The sequence below is a fragment of the Leptidea sinapis genome, chromosome 4 (genome assembly GCF_905404315.1).
Source record: "Leptidea sinapis chromosome 4, ilLepSina1.1, whole genome shotgun sequence".
Classification (NCBI taxonomy): domain Eukaryota; kingdom Metazoa; phylum Arthropoda; class Insecta; order Lepidoptera; family Pieridae; genus Leptidea; species Leptidea sinapis.
Window position 1 is genome coordinate 6,711,923 of NC_066268.1, and position 27,869 is coordinate 6,739,791.

At 34.4% G+C, this 27,869-nt stretch overlaps 2 protein-coding genes across 2 annotated transcripts in view; both read right to left on the reverse strand.

The window, feature by feature from the left end:
* The window catches only part of LOC126979784 (uncharacterized), a 193,436-nt gene that overhangs the window by 51,603 nt on the left and 113,964 nt on the right, over positions 1-27,869 (reverse strand). The window lies entirely within an intron of this gene.
* Positions 329-27,323, reverse strand: LOC126979800 (homeobox protein slou). The gene is made up of 3 exons (XM_050829342.1): positions 26,936-27,323; positions 1,996-2,312; positions 329-1,145 (listed from the first exon to the last, which is right to left on the reverse strand). Exons 1-3 carry the CDS (start codon positions 27,219-27,221, stop codon positions 900-902), a joined length of 849 nt encoding a protein of 282 aa, XP_050685299.1. The 5' UTR covers positions 27,222-27,323; the 3' UTR covers positions 329-899.

The window sequence follows — 27,869 nt, forward strand, 5'->3', positions numbered from 1 at the left end:
TTTTTCACAACGCACGACGGCAATTTTAAAATATTTTATTGAGACTGACCGACAAACTGATCTGTCACAGACGATGACAATTCTCATAATGGCCGCCTATCGGCCTGTAGTAGTGTAAGTGTGTGAGTGGGGCTATGTATTTACACGTTAATTGGCTTGTTTGGTGCTACACTGTTATGTAAGGTGACACGGAGTCCCTATATATAATCTGAACGTAAACCAATGTGAAGATTTAAAACATAAATAAAATTAATAAATAATGAATGTACATATTTCATGGCTGAGGTATTATTGCTATTTGGCTTTGATATTACATAAATGTGTCATAAAATTTTAATTATATTCAAAATTAAAATTGAAAATATCATACCTATATCAAAACTTTAGCTCAACTGTACGCATGATCAATAATTATATTTTAATAATAATATTCCAAATAAACATACAATACTTAAATATACCTTAATGTTATTTATTGGTATATATCACAATTTATTTAAATCTAAATAGTAAAATTGCACTAAAATAATACGCACAAACATACAGAAAACGAATGATGATGAAAAAACATAAAGAAAAAACATATATTTCATTATTAATGTTCTTAATGGTATTTTTACATATTTTGACCCTAACGTCTTCCAAAGTATCGTACCAGAATTTGGCGAGTCAACAGCTCTTGAGGATGCCTCCTGTACAGGTGAAACACGTGGCGAATTGATTGAAGACAACTATTAGCGTAATTTACACTCAAGAAAAGTGACAAAAAATTTGGATATATTTAAAATAATAACCCTGTCAACTGTCTGTATGTCTGTGCGTCTTTAAGCAAAAAATTAAAGTCCATTTTCACTTTCATTGTCGACCCTCGGGTCTTGAGACCCAGGCCGTTGCCACAATCACGTGTGGGAGTGCCCCAGAGATCCATGGGAGTGGTGATGGTTTGCTGTTAGATGGTGGAAGTACGGTGCGTAGGGCCCTGGGCCGGTGAAGGGATAGGGCACTCCGTGGGAGTATAAGAGACCTCCAGGATATGGCCCTGAAGGGAATCCTCCTGACGGCGGCGGCACGGTTGGACTATTCACATCCATACCAGGATTCTGCTTTTTCCATTTCGTGCGACGATTTTGAAACCATATTTTGACCTGGTGAAGATAATGATTTATTTTATAACTTGCTTAAATGTGCTAGCATTAACTATTACTATAACTATTCTATTTTATTCTTCATTCCTAAAATAAATGCTATTTTTAAAAACTTCACACGTACAGAATTCATATATCTCAATAATATAATTATTTTGTATCGAAAAATTAAGAATGACTTTCGTTTTTATAATGTTCTAGAACAACGAAATGAAATCCATCAAACTAATCACCGGCATTCGTACTCTAAACAATATCTACCTGAGAACACCAAAAGGAAATGACAAGAGCATTGCCGTGCCTCGAAAAGAGATTTCATGCTTTTTTGAAGACAATAATACCTATGTCGAATAGATTTGCAGGCAGTCATTGATTGAAAGTATTGTCTTTGTAGATCACATTTAACATGTTCTTAAGTTAGTCACGTGGTGTTGTTTACTTTAGGTGCTACAGACGGTTTTACTTTCAGAGCCTATATGGGACTGAAGATAGAACGACCCACGCCATACTTGAAAGATTGGAGATGATTGAATACCTCAGTTGGCCTAGAGTCACTACCAGAGGTCATTGGTACGTCAAGGGTGTACTAGGCTGGTAGAATTGGTCTGGCAGTAATAACGCTGTCAACCCATAACACAAAATAGGCGCACCGTTATGCAATCAGTTCCGGAAACCAGCCTGCTAGTACGTAATTCCTGGTAGGTCGTAGGCCTTTCGGGACACTATCCGTAGACCGTAATTTGCCATGATGAACCAAGAAATTAACTCTGCACCCTTGTTGTCCAAGTAGCCTCTACTTCACCTAAACATAGCATGTAAGATGCTTACCCAAAAGTTTAATTGTACCCACCTGTGTTTCTGTTAAGCTAAGGCTCAAGGCAAGATTCAGTCGCTCACAAACTGATAAATATCTGGTCGTTTTGAACTTATTCTCCAAGGAGACCAACTGTTCATACGTAAAGGCAGTCCTTGCTCTCCTCGGCTTTGTCCCACCTTTGGAATCCCTGGATGATTTTCCTTTCTTGGAACTGGAGCTTGTAGGGCTTTTTGGATCGCCGTTCTCGTCGAGGTCTGACTGAGTTAGGATATCGTCATCTATGTTTGATGTCTGGTCATCTGTTTCTACGTCATCGCCATCAAGATCTGAACTGTGTAGGTGGTCTTTAACTGCAACAAAGGAAACGAATGTGTGATAACTATTATAATATATTTCATTCTGGGATAATATCTTCATATTGTCAAAATAAGAATGCTGAAACTACGTTATTAATTTAGCTTGAAAAACCATTTTTAACTTAAGTCTTCTATTGTATTTTTTACGGGCTAATTATATCATGAGGAAAAAAGACACTGGCCAAAAAAAAATATTCACAATGTGACAGCCGTAATTTTTTTTAAATCAAGTAACATGGCCTGTATTTTTATGTATAAATAGGTCAAAATCGTAGCCACTATTTATCAATACGCAAAAAACTGACGGCGTATTTTTTTAACATCATAATCAAATACAGCCTGTCAATAAAAAATCAAGAATGACAAATAGTAATATATAAATTCATAAACCAAAGAAGTAGGAACAATGATTTGCTACTACTAATTCCTATTTGCTTAAGAACGTGTTTTAAAAGAACTCTTGACGGCCGTTCCCAATATACTATCTACAGATAGAGATAAATTACTTCCTTCTACTGTCAGTAATTAGCTGTCAATAATCTGAAGCTGTCCCAAATATACCCGATAAGGCATTCTTATCGCCTTATATTGGGACGCGTGCAATTTCCATACAAACTTCTATCGCTGGTAAGCTATACGTCGTCCCATTGACAGACAGCGCGTACGGATTAGGTGAGTTACCGTCGATAAGTTTATTAGGACAGAAAATTCAACGATAGTTATGATTTTAATCTCAAGTAAGAGATACACTGAACGGTAATTGGGAACGGCCGTGAGACAGCTTCAGATTATTGACAGCTAATTACTGACAGTAGAAGATAGTAGTTTATCTCTATCTGTAGATATTATATAGGGAATGGCCCTAAGAAAAAGCGATTCACTCGATTGTATGAAACGTGCAGTCATTGACAGATTGACAGATGACGGCTTTAACCTTGTTAAAAAACGGAGATAGCAAAAATGTACTACGTTTTACGTAACTGTTCGCTTTCAAATTTAGTCGTATTATACTTAATCGCCAATCGCCATACTGTGATTATTACTATTTGAAACCTATGCAAAATCACTGCACGTTTCATACTTAATTAAATTTAAATTTTTACACAGACAGTCCCGCCTTTTATTACGTAGTATTTACATCCTCTTTGCTGTAGTGTAACAAAACATAAGACTTGTAACAACATGGAATATAATCCAATGATTTACAACGTCATACTTTTGGTGTTACAAGATAAATGAAATAAAAAGTAAAATCATTTCCGCTTCCTTCTCATGCGACGCTTTGGTGTTGTCATTGCGAAATGCTTTCGAAAGCGCTATTAATTTTTAATGTGGCGACATTGGCAACATTTCGTCCGGAAACATTAAAATATAATTTACGAGTATTTTGTGTTTAGCGAAATTAGTAAAATAAAGTTTAATGGTCGACAGGATGTATAAATATTAAGGAAATTGTCATAGTATTTAATGCGACATCGGAATGGTTTTCGGAGCGCGAAATGGCGATAAAATGGACATTAATAAGTGTCAATTCGATATGAAACGTTAATGCTGTCATAACATCAGGGTTGCCATATCGCGGCAAGTTAAACCCATAGATAAATTTAGAATGTGGGTGTTTAAATACTCGTATATTTAAACTATTTTAGGAGACACGAGATGGGGTTGGCTTATTTAATTTTAATTAACCCTTTTGGGGTTTGAATAAATATTTATTGATGAAAGAGAATTGCCTGCAGCGGTATCGTTTACCGAGTCGTCTCCTTCCCTCAAATATGTGCGACTAGTACGATGGCTGTTCCATGCGTCAACTCGTGATCGACTGCTGCGTGTGGTGCCAGGTCGACTCGTTATAGTTAATAAATCATTGTATTTCTTGGATGCGATTACTAATTATGACAGTAATCACAACTATCTTGTTCACAAAGCATCCTAACACAAAAATAAAAAGAAAAACACATTGAATAATTTATATTTATATGCAGTTTAATTTTTATTACGTTTTTTGAAATATGAAGTATATTCAATTTATTATTATTGCAACATTTTATGTAATAATCCATATCTGAAACTGTTTCTATATTTAAAACATGATTGTATTGCATGCAGCACCTTACAAACTAATTTGTTATTTATATCTACAGTCAATGTGAAATAATCTATTTGATTTAAAAGAGTTCTTCTCACGAGCTCTACCTTTTCCGTACATATGGTAGAGACATTTAAAAAGATATATTATAGTACAAATAGTAGAGTCAGTTATTGAAATTAAATATATATAATGACGATTTAAAAGCGCCTGGTTTAAAGCCAGGTTTAATTTCAATAAAGTTAATTTGTCTTTGACTTTAATTATTTTATCTTAAGGCCCGTTACTATGATGTTATAACCAATGAGAATTTTTTTACGATTTAATGCTTGTAAGCTTTTCGTGGAAATAGTACTTTTATTAGTAGGTAGTTATTTTGAGACTTACCTAGAAAATTGTTTCGCAAATAATCGGATGCACAGCTTAATATGATAATGTTATTATTTTAGATTAAGGATTGATATCCGCTGCGCACCAACTAGATACCGCACTACCTAAGAACAATAGGTTTTTTATTACGGCAATTATTAGATGCTTGTGTGCGTGGCATCTTTCACATTTTGTAACATAGGCTTCGTGTTATTTTACAATGAAATTAAAAAAAAATACAAAATACTTACTGGTGATATGACGTGATCTCAGTGTCTTTCTTATTTCTTGTAGTTTATATTTTACCAGGCAACTCGACATTTTAGCTCCAATTATTTGCAAAGTTTAACAGAACATTAGCACGTCAACGTCACACATTGTTCGAGACTGACTCGAGTACGCCCACTTGGGCGTAGTATTAGTTGCCGCACTTTGCCACTACTCCTGCGGTATCTAGTTGGAGCGCAGCGGAGACCAATCCTTAATCTAAGGTTTTTAATTAATAATAAATAAAACAAATAGAGCGCACATCTGAATTTTTGGTGATACCCTTCCAATAAATTAAATAAGGAAAAAAATTCTTCTTTCTTTACATCTCGTTTGGGGTAAATTTGAAATTTGGGGTTGTTTTGTGTCCTGAAAATAATATAATAGTTGCGAAATTTTTCTTCTGCTGTACTATTTCTATTTGCTACCACTTCTGCAACTGCAGCAGTAAATAAATAGTTGTCAAATTGATTGTGCCAGAAAAAAAAACGCTGCTCGGATGATGTACTTGGATGTCAATTAACAGGAATCCGAGTGCACACCAATTCTGTCTAGCTCGTACAAGTGTACTTGGTACAAGTACTAACTTAATAGCATACGCTCGTACGAGTTCACACTCGAATAGTGAAAACCCCGCTTAACGCCATATTGAATTTATTGTAATAAATGCCTTGATTTTATTACTTAATCCTTAGATAATTTATACGTCTAGATAGAGTCTGTTGCTGCTAGACAACCGATAAAAACGGGCCAGGAATACTAGTTTGTGTGACAAGGTACGTCTTACACTCGCGATTGGTATGACACTTTGTGTTAGTGTGCGTGAATTGCTCAAAATAGAGGTTAGTTTTAAACTCAATTTTTTCGACGTTTTCACAGCTGTAATAGTCTATCAAGACGTTTAACAGTCGTTCCCAATATTTAGTCTATCTCTTACTTGAGATAAAAATCCTAACTATCGTTGATTTTTGTGTTCCAATAAACTTATCGACGGTAACTCACCTTATCTGTACACGCGGTCTATCAATGCGACGACGTATAGCTTACCAGCGATAGAAGTTTGTATGGAAATTGCAATTCACGCGTCCCAATATAAGGCGTTAAGAATGACTTATCGGATATATTGGGACAACTTCAGATTATTTAAAGCTACTTACTGACAGTAGAAGGTAGTAATTTATCTCTATCTGTAGATAGTATATATTGGGAACGGCCGTAAATGATCTAAGCTTATATCATTTGTAATGCGTCCCCACCCAAAGAATTGCCCCCGCTAAACTCGAAAAACCGGGTTAGTCGGTAACGAAAAGCTTTGCTGAAACCAAGTCGATACGTGTTTCTCGTCTACACCACGCATATAATAATAATTATGGATATATGCAAAATAAATACAGCGATATTCAATAAATATTCTAATAGTGAATGAATGAAGCCTTTAATGCAAGCAAACTAAAAGGTACATTTTTAACTAATGCTACAACTTAATATACTAACCCCCTTATTCATAATGGTCCGCTAACTTAAAACAGCCGCTAAGGAGTGTTTTTTCTCAATCTGACTTAGGTCAATAGAAGAAGACAGAGTGAGAATTAGCAATGCTTTAAGTTTATGAATAAGGGGGTTAATGATTATAATAACATTTCACCTAATATATGTTATATCTTATGTAAATTATTGCTCGCTTGTCCGCCGACATAAGCCTCCTCCAGATCTTTCCGCATTTTCCTGTCGTAAGTTGGTCTTCTCCATGTTGTTCCACCAATCTTTTTGAAATCATCTACCCATTGTATCGTTTGTCTCCCTCTATTTCTTTTTCCATATCTTGGACACCACTCTATAATATCTTTTGTCCATTTATCTTGTCTGCTTCTTATCACATGTCCTTGTTTTATTCTAATAGTACTGTTAATTCAATATGTGTAATACTTCTATACGTACCGGTGGCGAGAACACATTGGTAGGTAAAGTCGCCTGCATATAAATGAACACCACAACAAAGTGAACATTTTTGGGTGTATGTGGAGTAAACTTACAAGGGTATTTGTTTAGAATGTTATGGGAAATAGTTGTATGTTCAAGTTTTTTTGTATTTTCTAGTGTAATGTACTATTTGTAATGTACTATTTAATGCTATTGTTATTTGATTAGTTTAAGATTGATTTGCTTGTTGTTTGCTTGTATTATTTTTTGTTTATAACTGTTGCATTAGGTCTCCTGTAATGATTCCACAAATTCCAAAATGCGGTAAGCGGTGACCACTTATCCCATCAACCCAACGCTCATTGCTGTCTTTTTTTATACTATTCAGGAATACAGTAACCGGCTTCTAAATATATTACAAAAAATGTGAAATAAATTAAAGTTATTAATTATGCTTTAGTTAGTTAAATATTCACCAATCAATTTCGTCTTTACACGACAATCCTATAACTAACTCAACACAAGAACGGGATTGGAGATCCAATAAATACTTTAGCATTTAAATAGCTTGCGAGTGCGTTGTAATGATGAGAGAAATACGGTGAACACTTAACTTGGTACTAAATTAGCAAAAATTACGAACAGAATTCAATCTTGATCTCTAATTTTTTTTTTACTAAACTCTTCAAGTGTTTTTTATGAAAATAAAGGATGAGACAAGCAGGAGTAAGTTATACGTGATCATTACAATGCAGTGCCGCTTAGGATCTTGAAAAACACAAAAACTTTGAGCGGCATCACAATTGCGCTCGTCACTTTGAGACATAAGATGTTAAGTCTCATTTGCCCAGTAATTTCACTAGCTACGGCGCCCTTTAGACCTGAATACAATAATGTTTACACATGTTTACTGCTTAACGGCAGAAATAGGAGCTGTTGTGGTACCCATAACGTAGCCGGCATCCTGTGCAAAGGAGCCTCTTACTGGTTATTTGCCAAAATAAGCTTTTCAGGCTTTTGTCATCAAGTTCAAATCCAAAATTGGATTCAAGATAGTTGTTTCTTATGTATAATTTACTATTATTTCAAAGAAACCTGATAAAATTTGTTTTAAAACGTTTTTGACGTGGTGACGTAACGCCGGCTGCACGCATGAAAAAATGTCACGTTTTGCCTGATCGGAAAGTGCAAGCTAGAGCCAGGAACAAGCAATAGAGAGGCCTGATCGTCCTAAGCGTTCGGCTTATGAAGCATCTTGTTTATTAATTATTAAAAAAAAGTAGCATCGGTTGGCGAGTGCAGTAATAATAGGTTATGTTACAATTGTGACTCAAAAATTATTGAGACTCATACAATCATATCAAAAGATGTTTTCTTATGACTTAACAAACACTATTCCAAAAAAATATATATAATATGCACTAAAAAGTATAAAAAAAGTCATTTTATTGCAGGTCAGAGACCCATATAAAACATGTTTACATACTTATACATAGGTAGTCAAAATATTTTAAAATTATAAAAAAATTAAAATGTGTATAGCGATAATTAATTATTATAAAATTAAGGTCACATTAAAAAATTAATACTTAGTCATTTTACATTAGGGATCTGGTGTACCCTTAGCCAGTGTTTGTTAAACACAATGTCAAAGATTGCCTCAGCGACGACTTTAATATATTTTATGCAACTATGTTAATGAAAGTTTATTTTCATTTACTATTAATTGTTATTATTATGACTGGATTGAATTCAGACGAATGAAATCAGATTGCTTTCTAGAATCATACATGTTTTTTTAAATATATTGCCGAAACTTGTAACGTTGTCATAAAAGACAAGTATTTTTAATATATTAAAGGTGAAATCTGTTATAACAATCTCAGAATGTTCAACCATTTGGGCTAAGAGCCAAAATCATGTTATTATTTTTTAACGAAAGATATAATTTAATACGAATCGAAATTAAAACATGTAATGTTGAAAATTTTATATTTTACTGTTTTGAAAGATGACCGTGTATTTATATTGTTGTATTCTATTATTAACATGATTATCTTCAAAAAAACATAACTTAACTTTCTTGTCTCACTTGGTACTTATTTAAATTTTAGTAATACCTATGCATAGGCTTACTACCCTCGTCCCCGTTAAATAAGAATCATCTGTCTACGGGAACTTTTAAAAAATATTACATTAACTTCTAGCTCACAGACAGAGTCACTTACAGAAAATCAGAAGTCCAGACTGTAGATTTATCAGCAAGTGTGCAGTATTCCGGGAGTAAAGCTAATCGATCGCATTAGAAATACGGAACCGCGCTCCAGATCAGGCATTCCTGATGTGGGAGAAAAAACCGCCACGCTAAAGTAGAACTGGGATGGGTATTTATTTCGGATGAACACAGGTCGTCACGCATTGAGTGCCTCAGGACGGGCAAAGACGTCGAAGCAGACCCATGATGCCCAACGATGGCGTATCAATCTGGATGCCTGATGGATCTATAATATAAGACGTGGTCGAAGCTGGCACAGAACAGCGAATGAAATAAATATAATAATAAATGAAGTAAAGCATGGGAGGCCTTTGTCCAGCAGTAAGTTCCGATAGGCTTATAAAAAAAAAAGATTATATTACGTCATCATAGAATAAATGCATTTTTTAATTGTAAGGAACTTATGTCAAGACTAAGGCTGTGTTGCATACGCTGACTTTAACATAGACTGCGGAATGATATTTATTTGAAAATTTTGGCAGGTCGCTATATTTTAGCTATTTAACATTAACAATAGCTTTAATCGGCCAATATGGGAGGTTACGGTTAACAGTTAAAGTTATGACGTCATCTAAAAATTGTCAAATAGTGCACACTTTTTGCTTAAACGGTACTTTAACATGTTTGTTATTGCTAAAGTTAGTGTGGAGTACTTATGATGTAAATCTTTTGATGAGCCATCAAATTAAAAAAACGTTACAAAACAGATATATAATTATGTTAACATCGTATAGATGTAACATTAAAACTTCAAAGCTACCATTACTTAGGAACACAACCACAAACTCAATCACTTTAATTTGCACTCCAGAACTCTCGATCCCCTCAAACTAAGGCACTTGTAATCGAGAAGGTTTATTAATTACAACCTTCCGCACCCCTTCCACCATTACAGAACAAAACACACCTTAACATCTGCTCGTTAAGGCTAAAAATCGCTTGACATAACAACATTACCTACACTCAACTTTATCTTCTGGGCGTAAGAGGTTCATGTAGCTAAAAGCTTTAGGATTTTCTACCTAATATGTTGTTAATAAGTTTGGTTTTTGAATGTAGGATAATAGGGGTCCATCAATTTGTTAAATGAAGAAATGTAATTTGGAAGGATTCTTGGTTCGGTGATTTCGTGAATGGAGGCTTGTTCGCAGTTATGTTGAGCGATATTGAAGCGATTTAGATTTAGAACAGTTTGACGGGGCCCCTTGATAAACGATAATTCTTAACGTGCATACATAGGTAATAGCTGGTTTATCACAAGTAAATTACTGAATACATTTATGAAAATTAAACAGATTAATGTGAAAATATTATTATATTAGACATAATAGACAAAGGAAGATACATCGAATATATGTTAATTTATATTTATACAATTTGTTCTTTATTATGTATTAGGATATTTTCGAATACCAAAGAAAAATACTTTTGCAATTTGGGGTGTTTTTTAGTTTTTTTTAACTATTATATAATATTATTGGTACATGTATATAATATTATTATACAATGTTTGTTATACAAAAAGCATTTAAAAAGTACAGGCAGGCAAGTGCATCTCGCACTTGAAAAAGAAAGATAGATAGATAAATAGGCGATATTGGATAGATAGGTTTCATACATAAAGATATGATTTTTTTTAAAATTAAGGGACGAGACGAGCAAGACGTTCAGCTGATGATAATTGATACGCCCTGGCCAATACAATGCAGTTCAACTCAGGGTTCTTGCAAAACTCGAAAATTCTGAGCGGCATTACAACTGTCACCTTGAGACATAAAATGTTAAGTCTCATTTGCCCAGTAAATTCACTAGCTACGGCACCCTTCAGATCGAAACACAACAATGCTTACACATTACTGCTTCACGGCAGAATAAGGCGCTCTTGTGGTACCCATAATCTAGCCGGCATCCTGTGCATAGGATCCTCCCACTGGTAAAGTAAACCCACATAATTTTGTCTTAAGTTTTTAGGTACCAAATCATAATCATTATGTTAGATTATTAATTAACTAAAATTTAGCAATAACAAAAAAAATGTCGGAATCCTCCCAATTTTAAAATTAAACTGGCAACAATAATCACCCTTTGATTATTATGTAGTCAGCGGAAGTGAAAGTGTCGCGTGAACGAGGGACTTAATGTTGCCAGCACTGACTTTTTAATTACACCCCGAAATTACGTGAAAACAACCCGAGCTTGGTACCGCCCGGAATTACAATGAGAACAATTTCAAAACTTGCTTGTTTGGAGTTCGAAGTGATTTATGACTTGTTTAAATTATAATATTGCTATTAAAATATATCTGTTCAAATTTTCGAATATTTTTTTTTGCAATACAAGATTCAGGCCACGGTTAGGTATAGTTAGGATCGCCAACCCTACTATACCTATATAGTATCGTACTATTCGAGTCTATAACCTACGTACTACGTCTATACTATGTCCACCTACTATTATTTTAAAAATATAAAATGATAGGCGAAACTACAAAATTTTTCAGCATACATAGCGCATTTTTAATGTGATGAACAAAGTGGAAAGATGAACACAATATAGCTAGAATCAATTAACGGATGCGGTTTTCCCGAACAGATACAACTTAGGGACCTTCAAGAAAAAAGCATACTTTAAAGACCGGCAATTCATTTCTTGACACCTATTGTTGGGGATTTCCATGGGCGGTTGACTCACCTCCCCCCCTTCTCGAGAGCCTCTTGCCCGTTTGCCCCCTCTTATATGAAAAAAGGTTTCGGTCTGATGAAATCAGAGTTAATATAGTATATATAATAGTGTTTTGCAACTTAAATTAGATTGTAATGGTAGCTACGAAGGGTTCGTTTCAATAAATCCCTGTCTTACTATATTTGTTGGGTACAAAAATACCATATTAGGTCTAATACAAGTATGCAGCCCTAGCTATAGTTACTTTTCTTGACTGTTCGAACTGGGTTGTGGCAACAATGCCTGTCATTATTCTAGCCAAAAGGGAAATTACCAACATAATTAGGATTACAATAATTGTGAAGCATCTCATTTGGTCATGTTAATATGGAGCAGTTAGATAAGCTAGAATAGCTTTGGTACCAGTATTCTTGGTACGCTTCCACGTAATGATAGTTTTAATTTTATGTAGTCATAGTATTATAAATATAGTTATAAGATTTGTTTTGTTTGACTAACAAATTCATTGCTAGAGAAAAAAAAACTAGAATGGATTTATAATATTTAATATTGTATACGTTTGAAGTCGATATTTCAATCCAATTGCATGGATCATTACACCAAAGAGGATGTAAATAGTACGCAATAAGAGACGGGACTGCCTAAGTAAAAATTTAAATTTAGTTTAGTATGAAACAGTCATTTGACATAGTAGTTATTGCAGTATCATGATTTTCCACACATTAGGACTGGTTAAACAACCAAATTACTTGGAAAAACGGAAGCCATAAATGGTATACTGATGAATCCAAGGCAGGATCTGTCGTTGGCTGTGGAATCTTCAGAGAGTGCCCCCAAATTCGGCAAATCTGTCATCTTGGGGTACCTTGCCTCCGAAGAAATAAACAAAGTTAAGTTACAATTCGATGGGTTCCAGGACATGCAGGGATCGAAGGCAATGGAATGCGCTGACGAACTTGCAAGAATTGAACTAAAAGCACTCAATTTGACCCTGAACCCTTCAGTGGTGTCCCAAGGAGTCTTGTTAAAACAGCCCTTGATACATCCATGATACTACAGTTTAAACAAACACCTCTCAATCCTAGGTCTCACAGATTGCAGAGCGTTTAGATTCTGTAATAATGTCTGGAATGTGGTCCTTTAATGCGTAAACGTAGCATCTCTTTGGAAATTCTTCAACCACTCGAGATACGTCAGCTCAGTATAAAAGAACTGTACTAAAGCCTCTTTACAAACCCATTACCTTAAGTTTACAATTTTTAAACACAAGTATTTTTAAAGTGAACCTTTTATTAAATCGTCTCAAACTTTTTCGTCTGTGTGTTGCATGTCGCATGACGGTTGGGCGGCGCCTATAGATCGCAGCAGCTGACCGTGTAGTGTATAAGACTATTACTCTGTTGTGCCAGTGCTCCACACTATTTTGTTTGTTTTTGTCAGTATTTAATGCAAATGTTGTTTGTCAGTGTTTAATGTAATCCTTTTCAATCAATATTTTTAACCAGGGGTAAGACACAGAGTTCAATAAAAATATTACTTGGAGACTTAGTCTACTTTTGTTATTTCCCATTATCATTCCAATTTTCCAAGTATAAAATTAAGATTGATAAAACGATTTTTATACCCTTAATGGAATGATATTCCAAAATTTTGTAGTTAAATGTCTATAATGTGAAAAAAGTTTCACTTTTACCGTGGTTTCATAAAACCACAAAATCCTTTTTTTATTATTACTTAATTTAAAAAAAGGGATACCTTCATATTTATTGCGACGTATTTATACAATCTAATGTAAATTTTCCGGTCTTTAAAATCATCTACAGCAAAGAAATACTGTAAAACGTAAGTGAAGTCGAACAACATCACTGAAAAACCTACCCCAGACGATTGGTCAATGTTAAACAAGGACACAGCTACGGATCACGCTGCGTCAGAGTGAGACAGACTCCTCGCACCCTTTGCGCAGCAACGCGTGAAATTAGACTCGTCTAAACGAATCTAACGATTATTTTATTATCCCTTTTGCGCTAAGATTTGTTTCTTGCTCACTCAAATAAAAATAAAAGGTGAATAAGCCGTTTCGAGGGTCAAGCGGACATAAATTGCGTGTCCTTCTCGCCCGCTGTGTCTTATTATTCGCCCCTTTAAGTTCCATAGAGGATATTATGTCGGTTTAGTTTTGATTTTTCGTTAAGATGGATTAGTGTTTCATATTTCAATTTTTGATTATTATAATTCAGATTTAACTGAATCTGTACTAAAATATTGCAATTTTGTTTAATTTTTTATTTTTTTGCGCCCAGATAAAGGGAAAGGGCTACCCTCCGGGATAGCGACGGGACGGGACCAACGCAGCCTAAGTCTGCGTTGGTTATGTGGGACTGTTGTAAAACCTAAGAGGTTGGCTTTGGGCAAGTGCCCTCGAAGTTTATCTAAGGCGACCTTCTCTTGGGGAGAGAGAGGCACAAAAAATATATAATTTTAAATCTTTCTAAATCAATATTTAATTTTAAAAATACTTATAAGTACCTTATCTAATCTCATCAAAAATGTTAATCAAATAACTTTTTAAGCCTTTAGCACCGTAGATCATCATTAATTATATTATGACGGGTATCTTCTTAGATCATTTCTACGTGTAGATAGACTGTGACATGTCGAAAACAATTGAGGGTGACAGTTAACCTCTATTTTCAGCAATGCACGCGCACAAACTCAAAGTGACATAGAAATCGCGAGTGTAAGACGTAGCTTGTCACGCACACTAAAGTAATACTGTTTTCATCGGTTGTCTAGCAGCAAGAAGCTCTATGTAGACTTATAAATTATCTAAGATAATAAACAACAACTAAATAATGATATATAGATAGTAAATAACAATACCTATACAATACAAAACAGTTACAAGATCTAAATATGTGGACTTTGTAAGCGACGTTCGCGAATCGACGCATCGTTGACATCTAGTTGACTGACATGCAGTGTCAACTGTTAATTGTCAATCTTTTACGAGTTTCTCACCGCTATCGCAGGTCTGTTGTGTAATGTGGTTTAGCGAAACTCTCTTACGGCTTTTCCCAATATTCAGTCTATCACTTACTTGAGATAAAAATCGTAACTATCGTTGAATTTTAATCTTATCGACGGTATTCACCTTATCCGTGCACGCTGTCTGTCAATGGGTATAGCTTACCAGCGATATAAAGTTTGTATGGAAATTGCAATCCACCCATCCCAATATAAGGCGATAAGAATGGCTTATCGGGTATATTGGGACAGCTTCAGATTATTGACAGCTAATTACTGACAGTAGAAGGTAGTAAATTATCTCTATCTGTAGGTAGTATATTGGGAACGGCCTCAAAGAAAAGAGCGATACACTCGATTGCATGAAATGTGCAGTCATTGACAGATTGACATATGACGGCTGTAATCTTGTAAATAAAGGAGATAGCCGAAATCCACTACGGTTTTAGCAACTGTTCGCTTTCAAACTTAGCTGGATTATACTCCGTGGCCAATCGTGATAGTATTTTTTTCCTTTTGATACTATAATACTCTAATTGTCTTAAAGTTTCTAAAGTTACTTTATTTATTTGTTTGATAAAATTTAATTACGTAGCCTTAATTGTCGATATGTCATCATCAGCCGGAAGACGTCCAATGCTGGAAAGGCCTCCAAGGCTTCGATATGTAGTCCATTTAATTGAATGGTGAAATCAGTTAAGAGAGTGCGAGAGTGAGGTCTCATGTGGTTATCCCTCGTCTTCCTTTGTCTCGCCTCGCGATCGCTCAGCTTCATGTCGGCTTTTCAGGCGCGAGGCAAAGGTAAAATACCTAAACTTCCCTAGCAATATTCAAAATCTCCCGCCTTTTTTTACTGATTAGTTCCGGTGGCACACACGGGCGCTAGTATCGTGTTTGCTTTTATTTAGTATGAAGTCGGCGTTCTTCTCGTTAGAGTAAAAGTGTTCTGTGGTCAAAGGACGCGAGTGGGCGAGGCAGACAATCAATCTCACTCTCACGCTCGCTCATTTTGTTGTTGACGAAGTGGAGTAACGAATTGATGATTTTATGGAAATATATCAAAAGGAACCAATCATTTTGAATTAGCCAACGTAGTCACTTGAATCATATCCATTTTGTAGAAGACGTAGCAGGCAACTGGACAAACCGGTAGTGTAGATAGCTAGCTCTACTGTCGCTGCCACTCGCCAAGTCTTCTGCCGAGAGCCTTTAGGAGGCGAGAGTCTGAAGCGGGCATAAGATATTAAGTCCCAGTTATTTCACTATCTAAAGCGCCCGTCAAACCGAAATATAATAATGCTTGCAGATTCCTGATTCACGGTAAAAAATTGTTTAAAATAAATGTTTTAGAAAGCAAACTGCGCGGAAGGCATTACGAAGTAACTCGTAATAGATCTTCCTGTATCTTTAATCGTAATCTTTATTGACTCTGTTCCTTATCTTTATGTCCCACACTCTCTCTTCCAACACATCGACTAGAAAATCGGCTTCAGTCTTTAGGGCTACTTTGATGATAAATAATTACCTCGACTACGGAGTAATCACAGGCTATTTTCCACAACTAGACATCTACTGTACTAAAGACGGTTTCTTTAACAATAGATTCGTTTTCCTTTTCTATCTTTTTGTATCTCCGTTAGGGATGTTCTTCTCTTTCGCACATTTTGATTGTCTATACGCTAGTAGATTATATGTCTATGGATCGAACTGGGAGCTCCTCTATTAGAGGAATAGCATTTGCACAACCGACGCTAGATTATGGGTACCACAAGCGCGCCATTTTCTACCGTGAAGCAGTAATGTGTAAGCATTAGTGTCTTTTGGTCTGGAGGGCGCTGTAGTTAGTGTGTGTAGTAATTACTGGGTAAATGAGACTTAACATCTTATATCTCAAGGTGACGAGAGCAGTTGTAGTACCGCTCAATATTTTTGGGGCTTTTCATAAATTCAAATTCAAATATTTTTATTCAAAATAGGATTTAAAATCACTTATTGAACGTCAAAAACTACCACCCATTCGAAAGAGACTGCCTCAGACCTGAGCGGCATTGTAATGGGCAGGGCGTATCAATTACCATCAGCTTAACTCGTCTCGTCCCTTATTTTCATAAAAAAAGTTTATAGTAAAAAAGAAGCCCGCTGAGTATCTTGTGCCCGTTCTACTCAGGTCTGAGACATAAACTTTAATGGATTATGAATAAATAGAATATATCGAGTGGGTGGTAGTTTTTGAGGTCCAATAAGATTTTTTTTCCATGGAAGATGGGCCGGGAACTGGTATGGGATGTGAACCTGTTCAGACACGCTGGCCCCTTCCCATCAACAGAGCTGGTGCGTCTTGTGAAGCGGTTGAAAAAGCTAAAGCATGCAAATACAGGCTTCGAATATGATTTTGTCCCATTAGGGGTCCAAGCGGTATAAGGCTTTTTAAGGAAATAACAAAAAGGTCGACATCACAGGAGACCGAAGAGCTGGCAGATACCTCAGATAAAGAATTAGTTTAGCTATTTAAAGGGGGAACGCGGCCAGTATCTTGGGAACCTTGCCTCAAGGGACTCCTTTTAATAATATGTTTTAGTTATTATATACTATTTTGAATATTACAATTACCCCATATTGAAGGATTGGCGAACAGACTTAGTTCTGCAGCATACGCGGTTAAAAAGATTAGACAATTAACTGACATAGATACGGCGAGACTAGTATACTTTAGTTATTTCCATAGTATTATGTTGCTATGGGGCAACGCTGCCGATATTAATACAATATTTGTGTTGCAGAAGAGGGCTATTCGCGCTATTTATAACCTAGGTCCTAGAGAATCAATGAGAGCAAAATTCAAAGAAATTAACATCTTGACTGTTGCTTCTCAATATATTCTTGATAATGTAATGTATGTTCATAGGCACATAAGTGAATTTGCCAGAAACTGTCATAACCATAATGTTAACACCAGGAACAGACATAAACTGATAATGCCTACTACTCGGCTAAGTCGAGTTAGTAAGACTTTTGTGGGGCGATGTATATGCTTTTACAACAAGATCCCAGAAAATGTTCAAAACAAAAGTATTACGTTATTCAAAAGAATTGTTAAAAAACGTTTGTGTGGTAAAGGTTACTATAACATAAATGACTTTCTTAATGATACCACAGATTGGGAATGGAGCGACCGCCCTCAGGCTATTAAATAATAAGTTTAATTGTACAATGTTACTTTGTTACTTTGTAAATGTTACTTTAATAATTGTAAAACATATTTTTGATGAAAAAAAAGCCCGCTGAGTTTGTTGCGCCCATTCTTCTCAGGCCTGAGGCATTGATTTTGGAATGGGTGGTAGTTTTTCGACTTTCAATAAGTGATTTCACATCCTATTTTGAATAAAAATATTTGAATTTGAGTTTGAATTTGAATAAGAATGTTGAATTTGATAGACAAACGGAATAGGGTCTGACAGGGAATTAATTAAAATATCACTAATTATGAATAAGGGGGTATTTCAATACAGCTGGTATTGAAATACCCCCTTATTCATAATAAATAATAAAAACTTACTATTATTATGATTATTATAATGGTCCGCTAACTTAAAACAGCCGCTAAGGAGTGTTTTTTCTCATTCTGACTTAGGTCAATAGAAGAAGACAGAGTGAGAATTAGCAATGCTTTAAGTTAGCAGACTATTATGAATGAGGGTGATAACGTTTTATTATTTGGACGTAATTCCAGAAAAACGTTCCAAACCATGTCGAAATTGAGTTAAGAAAGCAAAACTGGTCACGTGATTCACATTAATGGAATGACAAAAAATGGCAGCTCTATTATCACTCGAAATGACGTCATGAGTTAGTAGCCCAAACTACATGTATGGAATTCACTAATATTTATTAAACTTTAAACACGATATCCTTAAGATGTGATGTTTGTGGCTTGGAACGTTTTTCATGAAATACGTCCATTTGTTTTTGTGAATATTACAAATGAGTTGATAAATTACAACTTCAATACAAAGAGAACAATACTTTATCTATTAACTAAAATAATCATTGCAACAAAACAACTCTTTTATCACCATTTTATAGAAATATTAATGGCAGACTTCCGTTCAGAAATGAAGTTGGTCATTAGTACTTTTATGCGGTGATATTTTGTTTGCAAAAGCTGTAATTAATAATGAAGTGATAACTTATCTTAAATAATTAATAATACGTCTAGATAGAACCACTTGCTGTCAGGCAACCGATGAAAACAGTCCATGTTTACTACTTTAGTGTGCGTGACAAGCTACCTCACTTTGTGTCAGTTTGCGTACGTTTGTTGAAAATTGAGTTTAACCGATCGCCGCAATTTTTTTCTTCGAGTTTACAGCTGTCAAAGTATATCCAGACGTATAAACTAAAATAATTCATTAAATGTCATTAATTATTTATCAGTAACTTGCAAATATTTAATTTATTCATATCTATGATTCCATGGTTCCATATTGTTTGAACGATTTTGTTATTATACAATAAAATATTATTGATTGTGACATCCATACCATTTACCACAATTTACTAAAAACGAATTTATATTTACAAGCTGAGCGAGAGCTAAACGTACTATTATCACCAATATATATCGACTAAATATTTTAAGATAAATTTTTATTACGTTACATTTGTAAATGCTATCCAAGAACCACTAGTGGGAGGCTCCTTTGCTCAGGATGCCGGCTAGATTATGGGTCACACAACAGCGCTTATTTCTGCCGTAAAGCAGTAATGTATAAACATTACTGTATTTCAGTCTGAAGGGCGCCGTAGCTAGTGAAATTACTGGGCAAATGAGACTTAACATCTTATGTCTCAAGGTGGCGCAATTAAATTTTTGGGTTTTTCAAGAATCCTGAGCGGCACTGCATTGTAATGGGTAGGGCGTATAAATTACCATCAGCTGAACTTCCTGCTCGTCTCGTTCCTTATTTTCATAAAAAAAAACTGTAAAGTAGATCCAGTAGATGGAGCCATCCGAGAGCGGCACTACAACTGCGCTCGTACCTTGAGACATAAGATGTTAAGTCTCATTTGCCCAGTTATTTTACTTGCTACGGCGCCCTTCAGACCGAAACACAGAAATGTTTACACATTACTGCTTCACGGTAGAAATAGGCGCCGTTGTGGTACCCATAATCTAGCCGGCTTCCTGTGCAAAGGAGCCTCCCACTTGCAACAGAGTTGAAATATCAAGAAGCTCAAGGATCCTTATATTGAAGTTAATAGTTAATGATAATTTAAATGTTTTTCTTAATTTAATGTTCAACCGAGAAATTTTCAATCAACGTACCGAACAAAAAACTTAATTGAGTTCTTACACTAAATGAGTTGTTACTAAAAAAAACTCACTAAGTTCAAAAGAAATCTCTGTCGGAACTAATATTTAAATTCGCACCATTTAGATATAAATAACCAAACAAATTGCTTTCTGTTCCGCCATAGATTGTTAGACCATATCCCTTTCATCACGTACTAAATTGAGTCTTCAAGAATTGACACATTAATGACCAGCTAACGTAGCCCTTATTGTATATGTGATAAAGGTGATAATATTCTCAAACAATCGCCACTCGTTTTAATAAATATGTCACGAAGGCAATCAAGTTCACAATTGGGTATTAATTTGTTTGAATTGCTTAGCTACTGTTCGACAAAAAAATACGGACTTTGGAAATGGAAAGGAAGTCAATGTCTATCGAATGATAAATGGGCGATTAAATTGCGTAGACGCAGCGATTTGTCATTTGTAGTCGAAGAGCTAGCGTATTTTTTTTGGGTTACAAAGACAGACAAGCGGGTCAGTTGGGTCAATTGGTGGCAAATGATCACTGCCATCCGCGTGGACAACTCTTGAAAAATAATCATTTTGTTTTATATAGAAATCAGATTAATGAATGTCAAAAGTTTTATATTTAACCATTTACAAAACGCTGAGCTTTAATAAGTCGAAGTGGAAAAATCTGAGCCACTCTTTAAATCAACAGCTTAATAGATTTAGTTTTTAGTTCTGTAAATAAATAAACATCTTAGCTGTTGCTTCACAATATTTTCTTGATAATGTTAGGTGTGTACATAGGCACATAAGTGAATTTGCTAGACACTGTCATAACCATAATGTTAACACCAGAAACAGACCTAAACTTCTTATGCCCACTGCTTGGCTGAGTCGCGTTAGTAAGTCTTGACGATTGACGATGTTTTTACAAAAAGATCCTGGAAAATGATCAAAATAAATGTATTACAAAATTCAAAAGAATTGTTAAAAAAGTTTGTGTTGTAAAGGTAAAACATAAATGAGTTTATTCTACAGATTGGGAATGGAACGACTGCCCTTAGGCTAATAAATAATTTGTTTTATTGTACGATATTACATTGTTGCCATAGTTTTATGAATAAAATGAAGCCCGCTGTGTTTATTTCGCCCGTTCTTCTCAAGTCTGAATCATACTTTTTCGAATGGATGGTAGTTTTTGGTAGTTTTTTCAATGAGTGATAAAATATCATATTTTAACAAAAATGTTTGAATTTGATTTTACAAATTTATTCATAGCAAGTTAAAAATAAATTTAAATTAATAAAAAAAACATGGGAGATTGTAAATAAATAACGATATTATATTTAATATATTTATAATAACAGAAAAGGTGTTTTTAATAACAGAAAACAGAAAAGACTAACAACAAAATAAATAACAGAAAAGTTTTGTTGGCTCTTAGGCTAAGAGTTCGACTTGAATAATATTTATTACTTACATGTTCATTATTATTATAATAATTGTTTATGTAATGATTGAAACATTTTAATATCCATTTAAGTCACAGTGAAAGTTCATTTAAGAAAATTTTCCTGTGATATGGAAATCACTGCTTTAAAAGAATCTTCTCTTCATATTAAATTATTACATCTCGCAATTTTCCTGTCATTATGCATTTAAAAACGGTTTCTGTGACGCAGCACCTGATGACAACCGGCAAAATATCCTAATGGCATTCTAACAGTTAGATTCGGTAATCTATGACAATTTATAAAGTATTTAATAATATAAGTATACTTTCGACCTTACAAATAGACTTGGCGTAAAGTTATACCTGAAAATAAACCAAGAATAAGCCAAAAGTTGACGATACGCGGGAAACTGCATACGTCCGAATCTTAGTTAATATAAACGTCTAGAATTCTAGATGAAGTCTCTATTACCTTAGTGTGCGTGACAAGCTAAGTCTTACAGTCGCGATTTGTATGACACTTTTACTGGCATTGCTCAAAATAGAGGTTAACTCTAAACTCAATTTTTTTCGACGTTTTCACTGCTGTCATAGTATCTAGACGTATTAATGACCTAAGGTCCGAATAAACCAACCGTAAGCAAAATGTCCATTTGTGAAGATTATATTCTTGGTTTATTCTCAGGGTATAAAGTTATATCAGTTATAACTTTATGCATAGGTACAATTTTGTGGGATCTTTAATCCAAATTAAAAATACGCAACAATTATTGACACAAATATAACACAAAAATCGTCATTCTTTAACGCTTTAATTCTTTAACTCTCGTCAACTTTACATTAAACAATCCCATAACAATATAACGTGGGTAATATATTAAAATCAATAAATAAATCATTTTATCTATATATTTATTTATATATATATATCTTTTAGTAGAAATTGTTTCAGCATGTCTGTGAAAATATATAATAAATTGCCCAATGAATTGAAAGACTTACCGTTCAAAGTTTTTAAAAGAAGACTGCATCAGCGGTTAACAAATAAGTGCTTCTATAGCTTAAATGAATTTTTCAATACAAAATGAATTAGTCTATTTGATAATAATATATGTAAATTAATATACTTTTATGACATTGAATTTGTTAATATTATACATAGGTACTAAATGAATTATTAAGTTATTTACGTCTCATATTATAATATCTTAAAATTTCATTTTATAAATATTATTGATATCATTGTGAAATCCGACATGTTTCAATATAACAGTACGATTAGTGTTTAGACAATTTTGTAACATATTTTGCATGTCAATTGACGAAACATATTGGATTATCCATTATATTGTTAACACCTTAAGTACAATGTTTCCTGCAAATAAAATTTCATTTCATTGTCGTCCGCGTCGCTCAAACATCATATGCGGGGCTTTGCGAAGTCATCGCATTGTTATTGAACTGTTTGACACCACATTAAATACTTTTTAGCTTTTCTTAATATTAAAATACAAACGTCGGTATTATAATTATAATATCGACCTCACCCACAGACGCAAAAAAAGGATGAACGTATATACCACATTGGAATATAATGAACGTTATCGATAATTGAATTTCGATTTAAATTGTTCAATTTGTAATTATTAATAATTTGTGCACGCCACGGACTCGTCCATGGTGCACGCATGTGTTTAAAAGGTATCGAAAGATTTCGCATCGCATAGGTATTTGGTACATAAACTTATTATAAGTCAATGTTATTATAGTATTAAAACTTAAAATTAAAAGTTAGTAATAAAAGTTTAAAATTTAAATTTTAAATACCATTGTTATAAGTATAGATGCGGCACGACTGGCTTACTTTAGGTAGTTATTTTCATAGTATTATGTCATATAGTATATTGTTAGGGGCCGATATTAATACTATCACTGTGCTGCAGAAGAGGGCTATTCGAGCTATTTATAAGCTAGGTCCTAAATAATAATTAACAGAATTTTTTTTAAAGAAATATAGTTTGCATCTCAATATATTCTTGATAAGTGTAGGTACCTATGTACTTTTATGGGGATATTAGCGAATTTGCTAGAAACTGTGATTTCATAATGCTTGCACCAAAAATAAGCATAAACTTACTATCCCTACTATTGGGTCAAGTCGAGTTAGTCAGTAGTTTATAGTTAAGGTTTAATTAAAAGTAAAAGTTAACAGTTACGCTGACTTTAACATAGACTGCTGAATGTGTTGTACCATCAAACTCCTTGGCATAGTTATGAAGTGAAATATCAAGACAAAATCGAATATTTATTTGAAACTTTCGACAGGTCGCTATTTAGCTATTTAACATTAACAATAGATTTAAACGACGAAGATTGGACGATTACTGTAAACAGTTAAAGTAATGACGTCATTTAAAAATTGCTTAACTGGTACTTTAACAGGTTTGTTATTGCTAAAATTAGTCGGTGCAACCCAACCTTGGTATTTTATTAATGGGCCAATACCCACTCAGCGAAGCGTACATTGTATTTTAAATAATTTGAAATATGCTGAAGCTGTAAATGAAGCGACAATGAGTTCCATACCACACTTTCTTATTAAGGCTTGACTTTTTCCAAAGAGGTTATTATGTTGTGAAATGTAATGTCATTTTCATAAATGTCATATTTTGACAGAGGTGAACTTTTGCGTCAACTCGTGAACGGGTGCTGCTTGTGTTGCTAGGTAGCCCTGTTATAGTTAATAAATCATTGTATTTATTCGATGCAATAATTAATTGTGACAGTAATCACGACCATCATGTTCACGAAACATCCTTATACAAACAATGAATTCAAACTCTAAAGTTCGATGCATCCATTATACGGTAGTTTATATTTATACAGATAATTCTGTATTACTTTTTATGAAATATTTAAATTATAGAAACACGACTCGTATAATATTTAATGCAGCACCTTACTAACTAATTTGTTATATTATATTACAGCCATTGTAGAATTCTCTATTTGATTGAAAAGAGTGGCCGTAGAGTTTCTTATATTTTCTTGTCACAAGCTAAACTGTCTACGAACATTATGGTAAATTCAGTAATTTAAAAGAAATATTTGTAGTGACTATGTAAAAGCGCTTACTTTAAATGAATAAAGTTCATTTGACTTGACTTGACATGACTTGACTTGACTTGACTTGACTTGAATTTTGATTTTGATTATTCAAACAGTTGTCAAGAAATGTTGAAAAATAGATTATTAATAATTGACCAAAAATTATTTCACTCGCGTACTTAAAGGAAGTTATTTTATCAAAGGTAATTTAGGATTTTTTATTTACTGTTTCTTTCTACTATTATATTATAGTAAGTAGTAGATATACTACATTTTAGTAAAATACCGCGCAAAAGATAAGTGTTATAAATTTATTAAAAGTAGGTTTTGACGTTCCATAAGTTATTTAAAATCTTACTTGGATAAAAACATTTCACACAAACAAACACAGGCTGGTGACGGACGGACGGTCGGCGTCTTAGTAATAGGGTCCCGTTTTACCCTTTGGGTATGGGACATTCAAATTCAAATTCAAATATTTGTGTTCAAAATAGGACATAAAATCTCTTATTGAAATTCAAAAACTACAACCTATTCCAAAAAGGTATACCAAACCTGAGAAGAACGGGCGCAACAAACTCAGCGGGATTCTTTTTTTTATATAAATACATGGTTACAATGTAATTGTTAAATGTTACAATGGGTGGTCGCTCAATTCCCAATCATTGGTATCATTAATAAGCACATACAGCGCCCCACAAAAGACTTAGTAGTAGGCATTATAAGTTTATATTTGTTCCTGGTGTCAACATTATGGTTATCACAGCCTTTGTATGTACATATATAACATTATCAAGAATATATTGAGAGGCAACAGTCAAGATGTTTGTATCTTTAATTTTTTCTCTCAATGATTCTTTAGGACCTTGGTTACCTAAAACCAGGGGCGTGCATTGGTTTTCTAGCAAGGTTTTGAGGTTTAAATATTGAAGTTGTACCTATACAGAATCTGGAGACTACTGTAGCTATTTAGGATCAAGCGTAAGGAAAATTTTTATGAGTGGATGTTCAATAAAAGTTTGATTATAGAATAACAGAACCAAATTAAACCAAACCAACTTTAACACAAGTGCTATATTTATGTAGGTTCTTAACGATGTAGGCACTGCCTTAATACCTATATGGTATACAATATGGTATACATGCCCCTGCCTAAAACCACAGCAAATATAAGCCTACCGGATATATTATGTTATACATATTACAAAAGTAAATTGAATCAACATTATTTAGTTTCTATTACTTCTAATATTATAAAGGGAAAATGATTATAAGTTTCTTTGTTTGGTAACTACTGAAGCGAATTCAACAAATATTTCACTACATGAATGCTACGGTATCGATGAGTACTTACTTATAAGCCTTGCTTTATATGCACTGAGTTAGAATTATTTTTAAAGCAAGTCGTAGTCGTATACGCCGTTTTTCTACTTAATAGTATTGAATTCTTAGTATGATATATCATAATATACAAAAACTGATGTAGATATACAAAAAAATCCGCGACATTGTATTGTTAACCTATAAGACCTACAAAAAGTATTTTATAATAAAATTGAAAAAAACATCTTGTGTTTCAATGTAATAAGTGTATTAAGCGGTACTTATAAAAATATTATATACTTTCATCACAGAAAAATATTGTGAAGTTAAAACAAAATTATTAACCATATTAAGTTAGTTGTTTATATTGTTACTAGCTGAAGCCCGCGATGTCGCGAAATAGGACAATTTATGCAGCAAAAAATATGTTACCTGCACATAGCCTATACCTTAATATGTAGCCTATATGCTATCCCAATCTCATACTAATATTCATGCTTAATTGGAATTAAATCTATTCCGTAGCTTTTGCATTTTGCCCAGACATTTATACAGACAAACAGACGAAAATTCTATGAAGTACTTTTTTGGTTTCGCTATTGTTTATAGAAAAAAATATATACTGTATATAATTTGTTACGAATTACGAAGTTATTATACGTATAGATAAATGTAACAATAAAGTAAAAATGTACCTACAAATCAGTAGTAGAGCGGAAGAATTCTTGTGATACATAAAATAAGTATCTTTTATTTTTTACAAGTTAAAAGTCTCTTACAATATTGTAAAACTCACCTGAATCACAATCTTCCCTATCATAGTGCGGCCTCCAATAAGTCTCGTCGTACCTCAGCGGGACTTCCGACCGCCCAGTGAACTTCGTCGGGTCCAAGATATTCTCCACAGAAAACGCTATTGCCGACCTTTCAGGCGGTCGCGTCAACCCTAAACGACGAGTTAAATCTACAGGCGCTGCTTCTTCAACTCCTACTACATCCACCTCTCCATTAGCTTCTCCTTCAGCCTCTACGTCTTCTTCTCTCCTCTCGTCGGAACCCCGAGCCATCGCAAGCATCGTCATAGCAACGCTTTGTTTTAAACCGTCATTTGAATGTCCAAAGTCTACAACACTTTAATTGTGGAAAGAGTTCGCACTGTAATCCACTCACGAAGCGTTCGTCTACGGCGAACGGCGACGCAACATTGTAAACTGAACGCAGGGGCGGACGTCAGAAGTGGGATAGCGTGGGGGCCGGGAGATCTTGGAAGCGGATTGGCGGGAGCAAACGAGGCGTTCCCTGGGTGGAGGAACGTAATGGAGCAATAAGGTTTAAACAATTTCGTTTAATACGTTGAATTATGTAAGAGAGCGGGCAAGTAATCGCGCACAAGCGATAACGCCATTTGCGCTACTTCGTTACGTATTAATGGGGCAGGAAATTGACTTATGAATATTAGAGGTCGCTTCTGTGCGCCGGCCAAAGCGGCCCCGTGCGACTCAGCTTATTTTCCTAGTTAAGCACTGAAACAATGACGCTTATAGAGTTTTGAACTTAATGGCTTTCGGGCGGCGGCTTCGAGCGTTTTGCCCCATTAACGTGTTTGTAAAGGTCTATAAATACCGCTAGTTACCTGACTGTGGTCGTATTAAACTTGTTAATTGTAAGCGTTCACGTTGGAGTGTTTGAGTTTCATACGCCGGGAATTGTTTCACGGTTTTACAATGATA

Excerpts from the sequence above, each read along its gene's own strand:
- LOC126979800 (XM_050829342.1), bottom strand. The coding sequence starts at position 27,221 with ATGACGATGCTTGCGATGGCTCGGGGTTCCGACGAGAGGAGAGAAGAA. Across the intron at positions 2,313-26,935 it reads TAGGGAAGATTGTGATTCAG|TTAAAGACCACCTACACAGT; the intron begins GTGAGTTTTACA and ends CCTTTGTTGCAG. Across the intron at positions 1,146-1,995 it reads TTAGCTTAACAGAAACACAG|GTCAAAATATGGTTTCAAAA; the intron begins GTGGGTACAATT and ends TATCTTCACCAG.